This window comes from Gobio gobio (genome assembly GCF_949357685.1).
Source record: "Gobio gobio genome assembly, chromosome: 1".
NCBI lineage: Eukaryota > Metazoa > Chordata > Actinopteri > Cypriniformes > Gobionidae > Gobio > Gobio gobio.
In genome coordinates this window covers 80,522,908-80,541,332 of record NC_137097.1, presented here as the reverse complement: position 1 = coordinate 80,541,332, position 18,425 = coordinate 80,522,908, and the positions used below count along the sequence as shown (strand labels likewise).

The window sequence follows — 18,425 nt, the reverse complement described above, 5'->3', positions numbered from 1 at the left end:
ACTATCCAAATCAGCCGAATAAGTGAGTGATGTAAAATGCAGTCTGATTGTTGCTAAACTGCAGGGCGTGCTTGCTATTAAACAGTGTTATTAAAAGCGTATTAAGCCATAGAACTGATACTGTTCGAAGTATACTGTGGGCTTCAGATATGGTCAAAAAGCCTAGTACACACAAATATGTCAATGCTGTTTTGGTAAATATCCTCATAAATGCAGTCGGCTATGTCTAGTAACATGTCATGTAACCGTATGTCTTGAATGTAAGCACTGAGAAAGAGTGTGTGTGTGTAACATTATATTGGATCCGTGCATTGGCTCTTAAAGTGACAGCAGCCTAATAAATCTGATATTGTTAATTAAACAACAAAAGACAAAGATAAAATCACTCACACATTATTTAATGAATAAACTGTAGTTTAAAAGGATAAGTAATAAGGATTAGTCCATATTTAATGTATATGTAGCATGTCTGGGCCAGACACGCTCACACACAAGGACCACACGACCACTCAGTGATGAGATCCAGTTTTTTAAATCTGTAAACACATAGGGCCAGAAGGAGTTTCACAAACACACAATCTTGAGCGTCACATGAGAGTTCACACTGGAGAGAAGCTGTTCACATGTGATCAGTGCGGGAAGAGTTTCACACAGTCAGCAAACCTTAAAGTACACATGGAAATCAGAGAGAAGCCGTTCTCATGTGATCAATGTGGAAAAAATGTCGTAAGGCATCACACCTGGAGACACACCTGACAGTTCATATGAAGGAGAAGCCACATTCATGTTCTGTGTGTGGAAAGAGTTTTTCACTGCTGCAAACTTTACAAACACATCAGAAAATACACACTGGTGTGAGAGAGTACATGTGCTTTGACTGTGAGAAGACTTTTACTACAGCAGAACATTTAAAACCGCATCAGAGAATTCACACTGGAGAAAAACCTAACATGTGGAAAGAGTTTCACTATTAAAAGTCACCTGAAGATACAGATGAGGATCCATTTAAGGATGCCAAATTACACGTGTTAATGTGAAAAGAGAGATACCAAATGATAAAAGAATGTTTAACGGGGGGCACTGAGTCATTAACTTATCCTTCACAAAAACAAACAAACAAAAGTAACCTTTTTTAAACATTTATTACCTCCATTGAACATTTCTAAAGGGAAGTAAATGAGTCAAAGTTGCTTGATTCTTCTGCATTGATTTTTCACATGCTGTTTCAGTTCACACACACAAACGGCTTCTTTACAAAATATTTGTCATCATTCCAGTTGCCATCTGTTGCAAGACAGAAAAAGAGAATTGTTTAATGTTAAATGTAACAAATTAATGTTTATTTATTATGGTAGACACAAACATATTAGTATTTGATATCTAGAAAACAATCAGCAACAATGTTTTGTGATGAATACACAAACTGGAAAAAAGTTATTTTCTAGCTTCTGTCATGTGACTTCTGATAGTATCTACTAATCTTCTGACATATGGTCTAACACAATTCAGATTGATGGAACATTGATCATGTTATTTCATGAGCATTAACTGCAGTTACTTACTATCATAGTTTATCTCAAGGAAGTGCTCCTGATTCATATGGTTACTGGGATTTCCAGGTGACCATATTTGATAGTTCATTTTGGTTCCATCACTCCAGAGCCAAACTCCCTCCTGTGAACAGAAGAGAAAAGTTGAGACTGTGTTTATGTCCTCATGAACCCTAACCCCAACCCACTTTAAAAATGTCAGGAACTGAAATTATTTCACAGATAGGAAAAGGATAAATTGCTCAATTATCTATGGAAGCTTGTTTCTACAACAGAATAAAACATTTTAAAAGATAATTGTGACTTTTAGAATTACGTGATGTAAAGTCAGAATTACGTGATGTAAAGTCAGAATGACGAGATATAAAGTCAGAATTGCATGATATAAGTTAGAATTGCGAGATATAAAGTCAGAATTACAAGTTATAAAGTCAGAATTGCGAGTTATAAAGTCAGAATTGTGTGATATAAAGTCAGACTTGCGTGATATAAAGTCAGAATTGTGAGATATAAAGTCAGAATTACGAGATATAAAGTAAAATTTGTGAGATATAAATTCGGAATTGCGTGATAGAATTGCGATATACAAAGTCAGAATTACGAGATATAATGTCGGGATTGCGTGATGTAAAGTTAGAATTGCGTGATGTAAAGTTAGAATTGCGTGATATAAAGTCAGAATTGTGTGATATAAAGTCAGACTTGCGTGATATAAAGTCAGACTTGCATGATATAAAATCAGAATTGCATGATATAAAGTCAGAATTACAAGATATAAAGTCAGAATTACGAGATATAAAGTCGAATTTGTGAGATATAAATTCGGAATTGCGTGATAGAATTGCGAGATACAAAGTCAGATTTACGAGATATAAAGTCGGAATTGTGAGATATAAAGTCGGAATTGTGTGATGTAAAGTTAGAATTTCGTGATGTAAAGTTAGAATCACGAGTTATAAAGTCAGAATTGGGTGAAGTCAGACTTGCGTGATATAAAGTCAGAATTACAAGATATAAAGTCAGAATTACGAGTTATAAAGTCAGAACTGTGAGATATAAAGTCAGAATTACGAGTTATAAAGTCAGAATTGCATGATATAAAATCCGAATTGCATGATATAAAGTCAGAATTACGAGATATAAAGTCGAATTTGTGAGATATAAATTCGGAATTGCGTGATAGAATTGCGTGATACAAAGTCAGATTTACGAGATATAAAGTTGGAATTGTGAGAAATAAAGTCAGAATTGTGTGATGTAAAGTTAGAATTGAGAGATATAAAGGTAGAATCGCGAGTTATAAAGTCAGAATTGTGTGATATAAAGTCAGACTTGCGTGATATAAAGTCAGAATTACGAGATTTAAAGTCAGAATTGTGAGATATAAAGTCGTAATTGAATGATATAAAGTCAGACTTGCATGATATAAAGTCAGAATTGTGAGATATAAAGTCGTAATTGCATGATATAATGTCAGAATTGTGTGATATAAAATCGCAATTGCGTGATATAAAGTCAGAATTACGAGATATGAAATCAGAATTGCGAATTATAAAGTCAGAATTGTGATATAAAGTCAGACTTGCGTGATATGAAGTCAGAATTGTGAGCTATAAAGTCGTAATTGAATGATATAAAGTCAGAATTGTGTGATATAAAGTCAGACTTGCATGATATAAAATCAGAATTGTGTGATATAAAGTCAGAATTGTGTGATATAAAGTCAGAATTGTGTGATATAAAATCAGAATTGCGAGATAAAGTCAGAATTGTGAGATATAAAGTCAGAATTGTGAGATATTAAGTTAGAATTGTGTGATATAAAGTCAGAATTGTGAGATATTAAGTTAGAATTGTGTGATATACATTGAATATATATGTGTGATATACATTGATATACATTGAACATGAACCAACATCAAAACACCCTGTGACAGATCCCCCCATCTATGGGCGGCCCCTGACGCCCAAACAACACCAACACACCACTAGCCTAGCAACAAAGTCTTAACAAAAAGTCTTGGGGGGGCGGTCTTGGGGGAGGGATGGTGGGACAGGCCCGTGCAGGACCCTGTGGCGTGGGAGGACCTGGACCCTGTGGCGTGGGAGGACCTGGACCCTCAGGCGTGGGAGGACCTGGACCCTCAGGCGTGGGAGGACCTGGACCCTCAGGCGTGGGAGGACCTGGACCCTCAGGCGTGGGAGGACCTGGACCCTCAGGCGCCGTGGACGGCCATGGCGGCAACGGCAGTTCAACAGGCCATGGCGGCAACGGCAGTTCAACAGGCCATGGCGGCAACGGCAGTTCAACAGGCCATGGCGGCAACGGCAGTTCAACAGGCCATGGCGGCAACGGCAGTTCAACAGGCCATGGCGGCAACGGCAGTTCAACAGGCCATGGCGGCAACGGCAGTTCAACAGGCCATGGCGGCAACGGCAGTTCAACAGGCCATGGCGGTAACGGCAGTTCAACAGGCCATGGCGGTAATGGCGGTTCAGGGGCCCACAGAGGCGTGGCCTTCGTGGCCTCCATGTACCCCTTGCCCCCCCCCAAAATTTGGGCGCATGGGCTGGAGCCTGGGCGTGGGCTGGAGCCTGGGCGTGGGCGTGGGCTAGAGCCTGGGCGTGGGCTGGAGCTCCTGTTGAACTCGTGGGCTGGAGCCGGCTCGTGGGCTGGAGCCTGGACGTGGGCTGGAACCTGGACGTGGGCTGGAGCCTGGACGTTGGCTGGAGCCGGGACGTGGGCTGGAGCCTGGACGTGGGCTGGAGCCTGGACGTGGGCTGGAGCGTGGACGTGGGCTTGGCTCACTGGTGTGGAGAGTACTGTGGGAACGTGGAGCTCCTCGTCCACCATTCCCACAGTAAAAGATGAGCCACTCAACTGAAGTGCAAAGTCAATATACTTGGCCAATGACCAGTGGATCTTGCCTCCAGGAAGTCTGGAGCTAATAGGATTATTCAAACCAAAACGAAAAATGTCTTTAAGCGCCACGTCATTAAAATCAACTAAGTGACAGAGTCCACAAAATTCCTCCACGTAGTTCTCTATGGCTTGATTCCCCTGGCGTAGATGAAGCAAAGAAACAACTGCTGGGTCCATTTTGTGGGTCAAGTATTCTGCAACAATATTCCACTGGAGGCAAGTAGTTGGACCCAAATGCAGCTTTATTCCAAACAAAACATAAAACAAGGACTTGGCAAAAACAAACTATAAATAGCTTTAACTAACAGAACTCACTGACAGCGGGTTACAACATTCAATACTTGACAAAGACACATGGCAAACATGAGGGCTAAAATACACACAGACTAATGACAAGACAAGTGACACCTGTGAACAGTGATGAGACAATGAACCAATGACATGACAACACATGAGGGCATGGGAATCACATGACAAAACCAGGAAGTGCATGACAAGACAGTGAACATGACACACTAAAACATAACCAAGAACATGATAAACTTAAACCATGAACAATGAACATGAACCAACACCAAAACACCCTGTGACACTTGCATGATATAAAATCAGAATTGCATGATATAAAGTCAGAATTACGAGATATAAAGTCGGAATTGCGTGATAGAATTGCGAGATACAAAGTCAGATTTACGAGGTATAAAGTCGGAATTGTGAGAGATAAAGTCGGAATTGTGTGATGTAAAATTAGAATTGTGAGATATAAAGGTAGAATCGCGAGTTATAAAGTCAGAATTGTGTGATATAAAGTCAGACTTGCGTGATATAAAATCAGAATTACGAGATATAAAGTCAGAATTGCGTGATGGAATTGCGAGATATAAAGTCAGAATTGCGAGTTATAAAGTCAGACATGCATGATATAAAGTCAGAATTGTGAGATATAAAGTCGTAATTGCGAGTTATAAAGTCAGACATGCATGATATAAAGTCAGAATTGTGAGATATAAAGTCGTAATTGCATGATATAATGTCAGAATTGTGTGATATAAAGTCGTAATTGCGTGATATAAAGTCAGAATTACGAGATATGAAATCAGAATTGCGAGTTATAAAGTCAGAATTGTGTGATATAAAGTCAAACTTGCGTGATATTAAGTTAGAATTGTGAGATATAAAGTCATAATTGAATGATATAAAGTCAGAATTGTGTGATATAAAGTCAGACTTGCATGATATAAAATTAGAATTGTGTGATATAAAGTCAGAATTGTGTGATATAAAGTCGTAATTGCGTGATATAAAATCAGAATTGTGAGATATAAAGTCAGAATTGCGAGATATAAAGTCAGAATTGCGAGATATTAAGTCAGAATTGCGAGATATAAAGTCAGAATTGTGAGATATTAAGTTAGAATTGTGTGATATAAAGTCAGAATTGTGAGATATTAAGTTAGAATTGTGTGATATAAAGTCAGAATTATGTGATATAAAGTCAGAATTGCGTGATATAAATCCGAATTGTGTGATATAAAGTCAGACTTGCGTGATATAAAGTCGTAATTGCGTGATATAAATCAGAATTGTGTGATATAAAGTCAGACTTGCGTGATATAAAGTCAGACTTGCATGATATGAAGTCAGACTTGCGTGATATAAAGTCAAATTCTGAGGGGGAATAAGACTGACTTTTTTTCTCAGAATTGTGAGGGGAAAAAAGTCAGAATTACCTTTTACATTTTTTTTTAGATGTAATTTAATTTGCCAATGCACTAAATGAACTATTCCGGGGACCAAAAATAAATGTTAAAAACATGTAGTAGCACAAAAAGCATGATCAAAAAATTACATACACGAGCAGCATCATTGCCTCCGATCCAGGTCCGTGTGTTGCTGTGAGTTTTGTACCTAACCAGGTTCTTTATGAAAATGTACTCATTATGGCTGTGTACAGAAGCAAGGTTCCCATCAAAGTCCAAACAGATTTTCTGTAGAGACATGAGCAAACACCACCATTCATAATATATATAACCCTACCCTTAAACTTACCCATACCACAACACCTGTCCCTAACCCTACCCTTAAACTTACCCATACCCCCACACCTGTCCCTAACTTTACCCTTAAACTTACCCATACCACCACACATGTCCCTAACTTTACCCTTAAACTTACCCATACCACCACACCTGTCCCTAACTTTATCCTTAAACTTACCCACACCACCACACCTGTCCTTAACTTTACCCATAAACGTACCCATACCACCACACTTGTCCCTAACTTTACCCTTAAACTCACCCATACCACCACACCTGTCCCTAACTTTTCCCTTAAACTTACACACACCTTCACACCTGTCCCTAACTTTACCCTTAAACTTACCCATACCACCACACCTGTGTTTGTTATTTTCTGTGTCATGTGCACTGAACTCCTGTCTTTTGTCTTGGTATATATATATATATATATATATATATATATATATATATATATATATATATATATATATATATATATATATATATATATATATATATATATATATATATATATATATATATATATATATATATATATATATATATACCAAGACAAAAGGTATGGGTACTCCTGTCTTTTGTCTTGGTATATATATATATATATATATATATATATATATATATATATATATATATATATATATATATATATATATATATATATATATATATATATATATATATATATATATATATATATATATATATATATATATATATATACCAAGACAAAAGACAGGAGTTCAGTGCACATGACACAGAAAATAACAAACACAGGTGTGGTGGTATGGGTAAGTTTAAGGGTAAAGTTAGGGACAGGTGTGAAGGTGTGTGTAAGTTTAAGGGAAAAGTTAGGGACAGGTGTGGTGGTATGGGTGAGTTTAAGGGTAAAGTTAGGGACAAGTGTGGTGGTATGGGTACGTTTATGGGTAAAGTTAAGGACAGGTGTGGTGGTGTGGGTAAGTTTAAGGATAAAGTTAGGGACAGGTGTGGTGGTATGGGTAGGTTTAAGGGTAAAGTTAGGGACAGGTGTGGTGGTATGAGTAAGTTTAAGGGTAAAGTTAGGGACAGGTGTTGTGGTATGGGTAAGTTTAAGGGTAGAGTTAGGGACAGGTGTGGTGGTATGAGTAAGTTTAAGGGTAAAGTTAGGGACAGGTGTGGGGGTATGGGTAAGTTTAAGGGTAGGGTTAGGGACAGGTGTTGTGGTATGGGTAAGTTTAAGGGTAGAGTTAGGGACAGGTGTGGGGGTATGGGTAAGTTTAAGGGTAGGGTTAGGGACAGGTGTGGTGGTATGGGTAAGTTTAAGGGTGAAGTTAGGGACAGGTGTGGTGGTATGAGTAAGTTTAAGGGTAAAGTTAGGGACAGGTGTGGGGGTATGGGTAAGTTTAAGGGTAGGGTTAGGGACAGGTGTGGTGGTATGGGTAAGTTTAAGGGTGAAGTTAGGGACAGGTGTGGTGGTATGAGTAAGTTTAAGGGTAAAGTTAGGGACAGGTGTGGGGGTATGGGTAAGTTTAAGGGTAGGGTTAGGGACAGGTGTGGTGGTATGGGTAAGTTTAAGGGTAAAGTTAGGGACAGGTGTGGTGGTATGGGTAAGTTTAAGGGTAAAGTTAGGGATAGGTGTGGTGGTATGGGTAAGTTTAAGGGTAAAGTTAGGGACAGGTGTTGTGGTGTCGGTAAGTTTAAGGATAAAGTTAGGGACAGGTGTTGTGGTGTGGGTAAGTTTAAGGGTAAAGTTAGGGACAGGTGTGGTGGTGTTGGTAAGTTTAAGGGTAGGGTTAGGGACAGGTGTGGTGGTGTGGGTAAGTTTAAGGGTAGGGTTAGGGACAGGTGTGGAAGTATGGGTAAGTTTAAGGTTACAGTTAGGGACAGGTGTGGTGGTATGGGTAAGTGTAAGGGTGAAGTTAGGGACAGGTGTGGTGGTATGAGTAAGTTTAAGGGTAAAGTTAGGGACAGGTGTGGGGGTATGGGTAAGTTTAAGGGTAAAGTTAGGGACAGGTGTGGGGGTATGGGTAAGTTTAAGGGTAGGTTTAGGGACAGGTGTTGTGGTATGGGTAAGTTTAAGGGTAGGGTTAGGGACAGGTGTGGTGGTATGGGTAAGTTTAAGGGTAGGTTTATGGACAGGTGTGGTGGTATGGGTAAGTTTAAGGGTAAAGTTAGGGACAAGTGTGGTGATATGGGTAAGTTTAAGGGTAAAGTTAGGGACAGGTGTGGTGGTGTGGGTAAGTTTAAGGGTAAAGTTAGGGACAGGTGTGGTGGTGTGGGTAAGTTTAAGGGTAAAGTTAGGGACAGGTGTGGTGGTATGGGTAAGTTTAAGGGTAAAGTTAGGGACAGGTGTGGTGGTGTGGGTAAGTTTAAGGGTAAAGTTAGGGACAGGTGTGGTGGTGTGGGTAAGTTTAAGGGTAAAGTTAGGGACAGGTGGGGTGGTATGGGTAAGTTTAAGGGTAAAGTTAGGGACAGGTGTGGTGGTATGGGTAAGTTTAAAGGTAAAGTTAGGAACAGGTGGGGTGGTATGGGTAAGTTTAAGGGTAAAGTCAGGGACAGGTGGGGTGGTATGGGTAAGTTTAAGGGTAGGGTTAGGGACAGGTGTGGTGGTATGGGTAAGTTTAAGGGTAAAGCTAGGGACAGGTGTGGTGGTATGGGTAAGTTTAAGGCTAGGGTTAGGGACAGGTGTGGTGGTATGGGTAAGTTTAAGGGTAAAGTTAGGGACAGGTGTGGTGGTAAGGGTAAGTTTAAGCGTAAAGTTAGGAACAGGTGGGGTGATATGGGTAAGTTTAAGGGTAAAGTTAGGGACAGGTGTTGTGGTGTCGGTAAGTTTAAGGGTAAAGTTAGGGACAGGTGTTGTGGTGTGGGTAAGTTTAAGGGTAAAGTTAGGGACAGGTGTGGTGGTGTGGGTAAGTTTAAGGGTAGGGTTAGGGACAGGTGTGGTGGTGTGGGTAACTTTAAGGGTAGGGTTAGGGACAGGTGTGGTTGTGTGGGTAAGTTTAAGGTTAAAGTTAGGGACAGGTGTGTAAGTATGGGTAAGATTAAGGGTAAAGCTAGGGACAGGTGTGGTGGAATGGGTAAGTTTAAGGGTAGGGTTAGGGACAGGTGTGGTGGTATGGGTAAGTTTAAGGGTAAAGTTAGGGACAGGTGTGGTGGTAAGGGTAAGTTTAAGCGTAAAGTTAGGAACAGGTGGGGTGATATGGGTAAGTTTAAGGGTAAAGTTAGGGACAGGTGTTGTGGTGTCGGTAAGTTTAAGGGTAAAGTTAGGGACAGGTGTTGTGGTGTGGGCAAGTTTAAGGGTAGAGTTAGGGACAGGTGTGGTGGTATGGGTAAGTTTAAGGGTAGAGTTAGGGACAGGTGTGGTGGTGTGGGTAAGTTTAAGGGTAGGGTTAGGGACAGGTGTGGTAGTATGGGTAAGTTTAAGGGTAGGGTTAGGTGTAAGGGAAATGTGAACAGTGTAATTATAAATGTAACTACAGAAATTAATTACAGATGTAATTACATGCATGTAATTGACAGATGTTACAGATGTTTACAAAGCTTAAGTTGTATTTAACCAAGAATATTCTTATATGATTATTATGTCATAATAGAAACTGACTGCATCATACCTCGGCGTCAATCCAGGTTTGATGGTTATTGAAAAACTTGAAGCATCTGCATCCAAAGGCAGACCATCCTGCCCAACAGGCTGTTAAATGGAAGATTTGTTTTTGTTATATTTAATAACAAAAATGATTATGTTTTTACCATTAATGACCTTTCATGTAATTCAATTAATAACTTTAATTTAAAGGTACACTATGTCACTTTTGGCCCTTTACCAGTTAAAAAACAAAAAGGCGTGCAAATGTAAACGGTTTGAAGTGAACCCAAGTGCAGTTTGTTTTACAATGTGAACAGACAACAAACAAACGATGACCTTGACTTGAAACAGACTTGACTCATGAACAAACATTCACCAACAGCAGGTACAGGGAACAATACTTGACAAGGACACATGGCAAACATGAGGGCTTAAATACACAAAGACTAATGACTTAACAAGACACACCTGTGAACAATCAGGACAATGAACCAATGACAGAACTGAACTGAGAACGCGTGACTAAAACAACCAATGAGTATAGGTGTGTTGGACATCGGCTGGATGCAACCGATCGGCGAGAGTAGCCACGCGCAGGCAGGGAGGAGCTGCAAACGGAGACGTGAAGTCGGACACATTCTGCTTCCTGCAGTGACGCTCGTGCTGTGTTTGCATACTATATCACAGCTGAAGTGAAATAAATGCAATGTTTGTCAAAACACAGATGTTTCAGAGACATTATTGTCATGTAATACTTTATGCACTAATTAATACAGCGTGTTTGTACAAGAATAAAGTTCAACATACAAGCCTACACTATCAATGAAGTGGGGTCTACGTTTTTTATCAGTTTTATTTTGATAAGCATGACAACATAACATCGCCACTACATGAAAGGAGGTTTTACTGTTATAAAAAACGAATTTGTGAGCATTAGTGGAACTGAAGGTTCTAGAATAAACATGAAACACACGTGATCGCTGTCATGCGGTGAATCTGGCCAATCGTGGAACAGCCGTGTTGTCATCAGAGTCCGTGTAGTCGCTCTGGAGAAACTGCACAGGCTGTATTAGCGACTGCTCTCGAATCGCTCTCGCGGCGCTTTGATGCCATACGTCACTGGCCTCAAGTCGGACAACATTTCTAACCGGCATGCACTGCTTCAAGTCAGCCGCCGATCGGTCTGCGCATCGTTGCATCAAGTCGAACAAGCCTAACATATCGCATGAGGACAAGGGAATCACATGACAATGATCACATGACAATGATCACATGACAAACAGGAACACATGACAAAACTAGGAAACATGACTGATAGGAAAACAAGATAAGAACATGAAACAGAACCAACACACTAGACATTACAGCAGCATTGTTTTGACTGTGCTTCGGCTTTGCATGACTTTACAATAGATAATGCTTTATAGTGAACTCTGTTAGAGAGCTGCACATGGTAATTTATCTGTTTAATAAAATACCTCACTCACCGGTTGAGTAATAAAAACACCATCATCACCGTGTCGCTTTTATAACATTTCAAATCCCTCAGTTCTCACCATCTTCGAAAAGCCAAGCTAATGTTGATTCTTGTTTTATTACGAGCTCTGTCTTGCCGGCAGACTCTCCTCTGTTCGGCGTTCGTTTAAATCAGGCGAAGGTTGGAGAATTAGCATCTCCATGTCAACGTTTCTCACAACTTTACTCTTTTTACGAATATGACGAGAAACACACAGGCGAGTGACATATGTACGCAATTTCCCACGAAAACCATTCCGACAGGTCTAAAATTTAAATACTTATAAGAGACTTACTATAGTGAATCAGTGAATTCTTATTTTGTAAGAAAGATTAATGTATTGGTTATTTTAATGTTGTATATTTTGAACAAAAAGCTACATAGTGTGCCTTAAATATGTAGTCGTTATTCATCAAATGATTGATGGTGACCTTTGACCCTGTCACGCCCACCCACACACGGATCACCCTTGTCGTGCTTTTTTTTCCCTATGCACGCGGCAACACAATCGGCTGTCATCAGCACTAGCTCTTTGGCATCGGTTTGGTGTTTCACTACTTTAAGACTAATGTACATATGCTGTTGCACACTCTGTAACTGTCTCATATTTCAGACCTTGGGGTGAGAATCCCTCTTTGAGAGAGAGATAGAGATTTTATATTTCAACTTTAAACAGCATTTTTCTTTTGTAAATCATTCATTTAATGTATATACTGCACATCATTGCGTAAGGGCCACTTTTCCTGCTCTCTCAAATATAAATGTAAGATATTTATTTAACTAAAACTATAATCATGCAAACCTGTTTTTCAGTCAGATTTTCCAATATACTCTTTAGTATGCTGGAGAACACGATCAGGTATTACACACACTTGTTAAGGTAGAGAAAAGCATATGCTTTGGACTTTTGGACTGTACTATAACACACACACTGACAAGAGAAGTAAAAAAAGCAGAAGCCTTACCGCCACAACGCCTTTTTTCAACAGGAGATGTTTCCTCTTAAAAAGAAAGAAATACTGCATTTTTAAAACAGAGTTCTACTACTACTAATAATAAATATACGCTGCAGATTATCAGTGCACATAGTGTATCATATCATTCTTCTGATGAGTCATTACAGTGTCCCAGGTGAGCTACAATTCATGTTAAAATAACAGTTATGATGTGAAACGTGGAATAATGGTCTTACCTGAAGGACTCAAAGCTACGAGAAGACAGAGAGACAGGTAGACAGTCCAGACCGCCATTGTTTCTCAGAGAACACTGAACTCTGCATAGAGTTTAAAACAGAATTACACATAAATAATTATTACAAAGTTTACATGGTTCGATTGTGTATTTTTGTGACACAAACCAGTCCACTAGATCAATGTCAATGCCTGGACGTTGCGTTACAAAGCCTGGTTTATGCTGTGTTATGTGTCAAGTCAAGTCAAGTCAAGTCAACTTTATTTATATAGCGCTTTTAACAATGTAGATTGTTTCAAAGCAGCTTTACAGTGTTAAACAGGAAAATAATGCAGCATCATTTTATTCAGCTGTATAGCCATTCTGGAGAAAACGCTGATGTCATCAGTACATTTAAATTATCATACAGTGACAGTGTGGGCTTTAGATCAGTAATTAGATCAGTAATTTAGTTTATATGGTTAATTTAGTTTATTAATTAGATTTATTTCGATGTCTAGTTGAAAAATTGAGTGTCCCCAACTGAGCACGCCAAGCCAGAGGCAATGTGTGTTCTTGGCATGTATACAGAATAGATTCATATAAATTATTCACCTATTTAGTAGTGTAATTTTGGAATTGCATCAGTACATGTTTTTTGTATATGGTTTATACATTTCTCACACTCTTCATAAGATGCTCTTTTGTCACCTTGAATGAATGGAGGATTGTTGCTGTCTTCAGCAAATATGTAAAACCTTGCTGTTAAAAAATGCCAAATTCTGACAGTAACCGTTTTCCATTAAAACAGTAATGAGATCAATGAACCGTAGATACCGTAGAAAACAATACATTCTGGTTAATATTTGTCATTTTCGATAGCCTACAAGAATATACTGTGAGTAAGCAGTGCTATACGGTATAGGGTGTGATTTGGGACACAGCTTCTGAGTGTCGACTTTGAGCACTGGCATATAGGCTATACCCTCATTCACTATTCCTTGCATTAGTTCACTAATATAGTCCACTTGACAGAATGAATGAAAAGAAGTGAGACAGTGATAACTTAGTAAACACCATATTAATAAAGCATACTATGTATAGAAAAGCAGATGAGCCCAGAATATGAACACAAGGCGTTTATTTATACATTAAGGGTCAGATTTACTAACAGCTTGCTCCAGCGCAAACCCTCTTTTGGTGTTGAAAAACTACTGTCAGGATTTACTAAAGGCACGCAGTGAAAAATTAGCGCTGAAAAGGCTTAGACAGTGTTATAATTGCGGCTGACCTTATTGCATATGCATTTGTAGGAGTATTTAAATGAATCATGCAAGGTGATTTACTGAGGTTTGCACTAGTCAATGTACTGGTGTTTTTCGCCATAATTTACCACCCAAAAAAAGCATGTCTAAAACCAGACGCTAATTGGTAGATTGTATAATGTATGGAGCCCAGCACATAATACTTTGTTCACTCGTTTACTAAATTGTGCCTAATGTTCCCCCGTTTCAGTTTTACAACACGCATACTATAGAAAATTGTAATGTTTAATAACATTTCATTATGAAAATAAAATTTTGGATTGAAGAAAAGATTTTTGTTAGTATATGCTGTCAATTATAGTTCTTAGAAAGAAAATCCAAATTGGCAAAAATCTGCATCAGAGCATTGTATAATCATTAATTTGCCTATGAACTGTGTGAGACATACATGCACAACATAAAATATAGGCTACACATCCTGAATAACCAAAAAAAATATATATAGGCTACACATCCTGAATAACCAAAAAAAAAAAAAATCTCTAAGCTCTGTTCTGGAAATGTTCCAACAGACCTGACATTCCCAGAAAGTAACATGAATCAAAAATGATTAAATGGGTTTTAGTAGGCTAAAAGTTAAATAAATTTAAACGTAAAAAAGTCAAACCTGAGTTTTTCTGCTGGATAGGATATAAGAGATGCGTCTTGTTTTCTTGAATTATTTTGCTGTATTTTTTTGCCAATACATTGCCGCCTTAAATAAGTGTACTCGTGTTACGTAATATGCATGTCAGCCAATCAGAAAGGATCTGCATGTTGTTGAGATGTCAGATCTCTCTATCCAATCTATCACATGACTTTCAGGAAAGCAACCACAGTAGTGTGTTAATTACCACAATTGTTCAAAGCCATGCATTTCATCTTTCAATTGTTAATCACTATCTAATGATTTGCAAAGGTATCATTATATTATGACTTTACTTGTTGAGGCTAATGACTATTAACCAATTGTTAAGTAATAAGTAAAATTGAATAGGGCTACCAACCATAATTATAACCATAATCAGAATCAGAATCAGAAAGAGCTTTATTGCCAAGTGTGCTTGCACACACAAGGAATTTTTCTTGGTGCTGAAGCTTCCAGTGCACATATACAATACAAACACAACAAGAACATAGTAATACAAATTCTAAGAATAAAAATATGAAAAATAGTATAAAAAATATAAGGTCACAGTTACGTTTAGTCAGAATAAACATTTACAGATTATGAACATATTTACAGTATTTGAGTAGTATGAATATATAAATATAAATGTATATATAAATATATTAATATATAAATATAAATAATGATACACCGATCAGGCATAACATTATGACAGGTGAAGTGAATAACACTGACCAGCTCTTCATCACGGCACCTGTTAGTGGGTGGGATATACAGTATTAGGCAGCAAGTGAACATTTTGTCCTCAAAGTTGTTAGAAGCAGGAAAAATGGGCAAGTGTAAGGATTTGAGCAAGTTTGACAAGGGCCAGATTGTGATGGCTAGACGACTGGGTCAGAGCATCTCCAAAACTGCAGCTCTTGTGGGGTGTTCCCGCGGTGGTCAGTCTCTATCAAAAGTGCTCCAAGGAAGGAACAGTGGAGAACCAGCGACAGGGTCATGGGCAGCCGAGACTCATTGATGCACATGGGGAGCGAAGGCTGGCCCGTGTGGTCGATCAAACAGACGAGCTACTGGATCTCAAACTGCTCAAGAAGTTAATGCTGGTTCTGATAGAAAGGGATCAGAATACACAGAGCATCTCAGTTTGTTGTGTATGGGGCGGCACAGCCGCTGACCCCTGTCCACCGCCCAAAGCACCAACAGTGGCACGTGAGCATCAGAGCTGGACCACGGAGCAATGGAAGAAGGTGGCCTGGTCTGATGAATCACGTGTTCTTCTACATCACGTGGATGGCCGGGTGTGTGTGAGTGGCTTACCTGGGGAACACATGGCCCCAGGTGCATTATGGGAAGAAGGCGTGGCGGCGGAGGCAGTGATGCTTTGGGCAATGTTCTACTGGGAAACCTTGGGTCCTCCATCCATGTGGATGTTATTTGACACGTCCCACCTACCTAAACATTGTTGAGCCCATGTGCACCCATTCCCTGGTGGCTGTGGCTCTTTCAGCAGATAATGCGCCGCCACAAAGCACAAATGCTTCAGGGATGGTTTCAGGAGCACAACAACGAGTTTGAGGCGTTGACTCTGCCTCCAAATTCCCCAGATCTCAATCCAATCGAGCATCTGTGGGATGTGCTGAACAAACAAGTCTGATTCATGGAGACCCCACCTCGCAACTTACAGGACTTAAAGGATCTGCTGCTAACATATTGGTGCCAGATACCACAGCACACATTCAGGGGTCTAGTGGAGTCCATGCCCGGTCAGGGCTGTTTTGGCAGCAAAAGTGAGACCAACACAATATTAGGAAGGTCATAATGTTATGCCTGATCGGTGTATATTACTCAGTAATGAGCTGGAAGTTGAAATACATGTCTTTAACCCATTGTGGTAATAAACACTTTAATTTACACTATTAGGTTATATGGTGTTAAGGAGTTTAGCGTATGGTTTAACGCAATCTATCAAGAGCAGCACAAATAAAGACACAGATTTTAACACATGTAGTGTGTGTGCTCAGGGATAACACATGTAGTGTAGATTTTAACACATGTAGTGTGTGTGCTCAGGAACAACACATGTTGTGTAGATTTTAACACGTAGTGTGTGTGCTCAGGGACGACACATGTTGTGTAGATTTTAACACATGTAGTGTGTGTGCTCAGGGACGACACATGTTGTGTAGATTTTAACACATGTAGTGTGTGTGCTCAGGGACGACACATGTTGTGTAGATTTTAACACATGTAGTGTGTGTGCTCAGGGATGACACATGTTGTGTAGATTTTAACACATGTAGTGTGTGTGCTCAGGGACGACACATGTTGTGTTGATTTTAACACATGTAGTGTGTGTGCTCAGGGACGACACATGTTGTGTAGATTTGAACACATGTAGTGTGTGTGCTCAGGGACGACACATGTTGTGTAGATTTTAACACATGTAGTGTGTGCGCTCAGGGATGACACATGTTGTGTAGATTTTAACACATGTAGTGTGTGTGCTCAGGGACGACACATGTTGTGTAGATTTTAACACATGTAGTGTGTGTGCTCAGGGACGACACATGTTGTGTCGATTTTAACACATGTAGTGTGTGTGCTCAGGGACGACACATGTTGTGTAGATTTTAACACATGTAGTGTGTGCGCTCAGGGATGACACATGTTGTGTAGATTTTAACACATGTAGTGTGTGTGTGCTCAGGGACGACACATGTTGTGTAGATTTGAACACATATAGTGTGTGTGTGCTCAGGGACGACACATGTTGTGTAGATTTTAACACATGTAGTGTGTGCGCTCAGGGATGACACATGTTGTGTAGATTTTAACACATGTAACTAATCTCATACTAGAAAACCACAATAATAAAAACCTTTTTAAAAGTCGTCTTTCAGACAATAAACTCTTGATGAGCTTAACATAACTACGTGATGATAATATCATCTGATCATATTTTTCTCATGGCTAGTTCTGCTGCTTCAAATAAACACACAGTCAGAGCAAACAGAGAAAAACTGATGTGAAAGAGTCAAGGGTCAAGAGCTCAAATAAAGGAGCCACTAATCCTGATTCTGGAGACTTCAGATGAAGCATTCAATGAATCATCAACACCAAATCCTGTTCATCTCAGAAATATAGTCAGTCTGGTCAGTAATAACAAGTGAAAAGCGGTGAAAGTGTTTGAAGGCATGACGTGATTGGCTGCCAAAAAACATGCGTTAATCTTTACACTTTTTATAAATTAAGATTTTATTTATTTATTTTAATGTATTGTTTTATTTATTTTAGAGCCTTTTATGGGATACCATACAAAATATACCTATTATTTTTTTCATTAACACAAACCCAGTGCTATTCTATCCAGAGTTACATTTTAACACACATTGTGTGTTAAAAATCTACACAACACGTGTCAAAATACCATCAAACACATGCTAAAAAAGTCACAAATCAAAAAAGAGATGTGTTAAACAACAACACACAGCATGTGTTGATGGTATCTTATAAGAGAAAACTTCTTGAGGTGATCTTCCTGAATAACTTTTCTGTAAATCATGCCAGATGTCCGTCCTCTGTCGTTTACGCTGTTATCTTCTTCTAGCACTCGTTCACTGTAGTTTTCGTCTGTCTCATCTCCGCTGGCGGTTTCAACACGTTCTCTTCACCCTTTTGTATCCTCTCGATAACCTGTGTGGTTGGTTTTGAAACATTA

At 39.2% G+C, this 18,425-nt stretch overlaps 2 protein-coding genes across 3 annotated transcripts in view; one reads left to right on the top strand and one right to left on the bottom strand.

The window, feature by feature from the left end:
- The window catches only part of LOC307135411 (galactose-specific lectin nattectin-like), a 125,178-nt gene extending 110,412 nt beyond the window's left edge, over positions 1-14,766 (bottom strand). The window contains exons 1-7 of one of the 2 annotated variants that reach the window (XR_013817678.1): positions 14,702-14,766; positions 12,792-12,872; positions 12,565-12,600; positions 10,109-10,188; positions 6,327-6,461; positions 1,563-1,674; positions 933-1,284 (exon numbers count right to left, since the gene is read on the bottom strand). Coding sequence is in view for 1 of the 2 variants with exons in the window: in XM_079831839.1 (XP_079687965.1) it covers positions 1,226-1,284; positions 1,563-1,674; positions 6,327-6,461; positions 10,109-10,188; positions 12,565-12,600; positions 12,792-12,849 (480 nt within the window). In the remaining variant the exon portion in view is untranslated. Of the gene's footprint in view, positions 1-378; positions 1,285-1,562; positions 1,675-6,326; positions 6,462-10,108; positions 10,189-12,564; positions 12,601-12,791; positions 12,873-14,701 lie in introns of those variants that run through there. The other variant, XM_079831839.1, reaches the window with a different exon arrangement.
- Positions 1-18,425, top strand: part of LOC307126351 (GTPase IMAP family member 9-like) — a 584,370-nt gene that overhangs the window by 424,580 nt on the left and 141,365 nt on the right. The window lies entirely within an intron of this gene.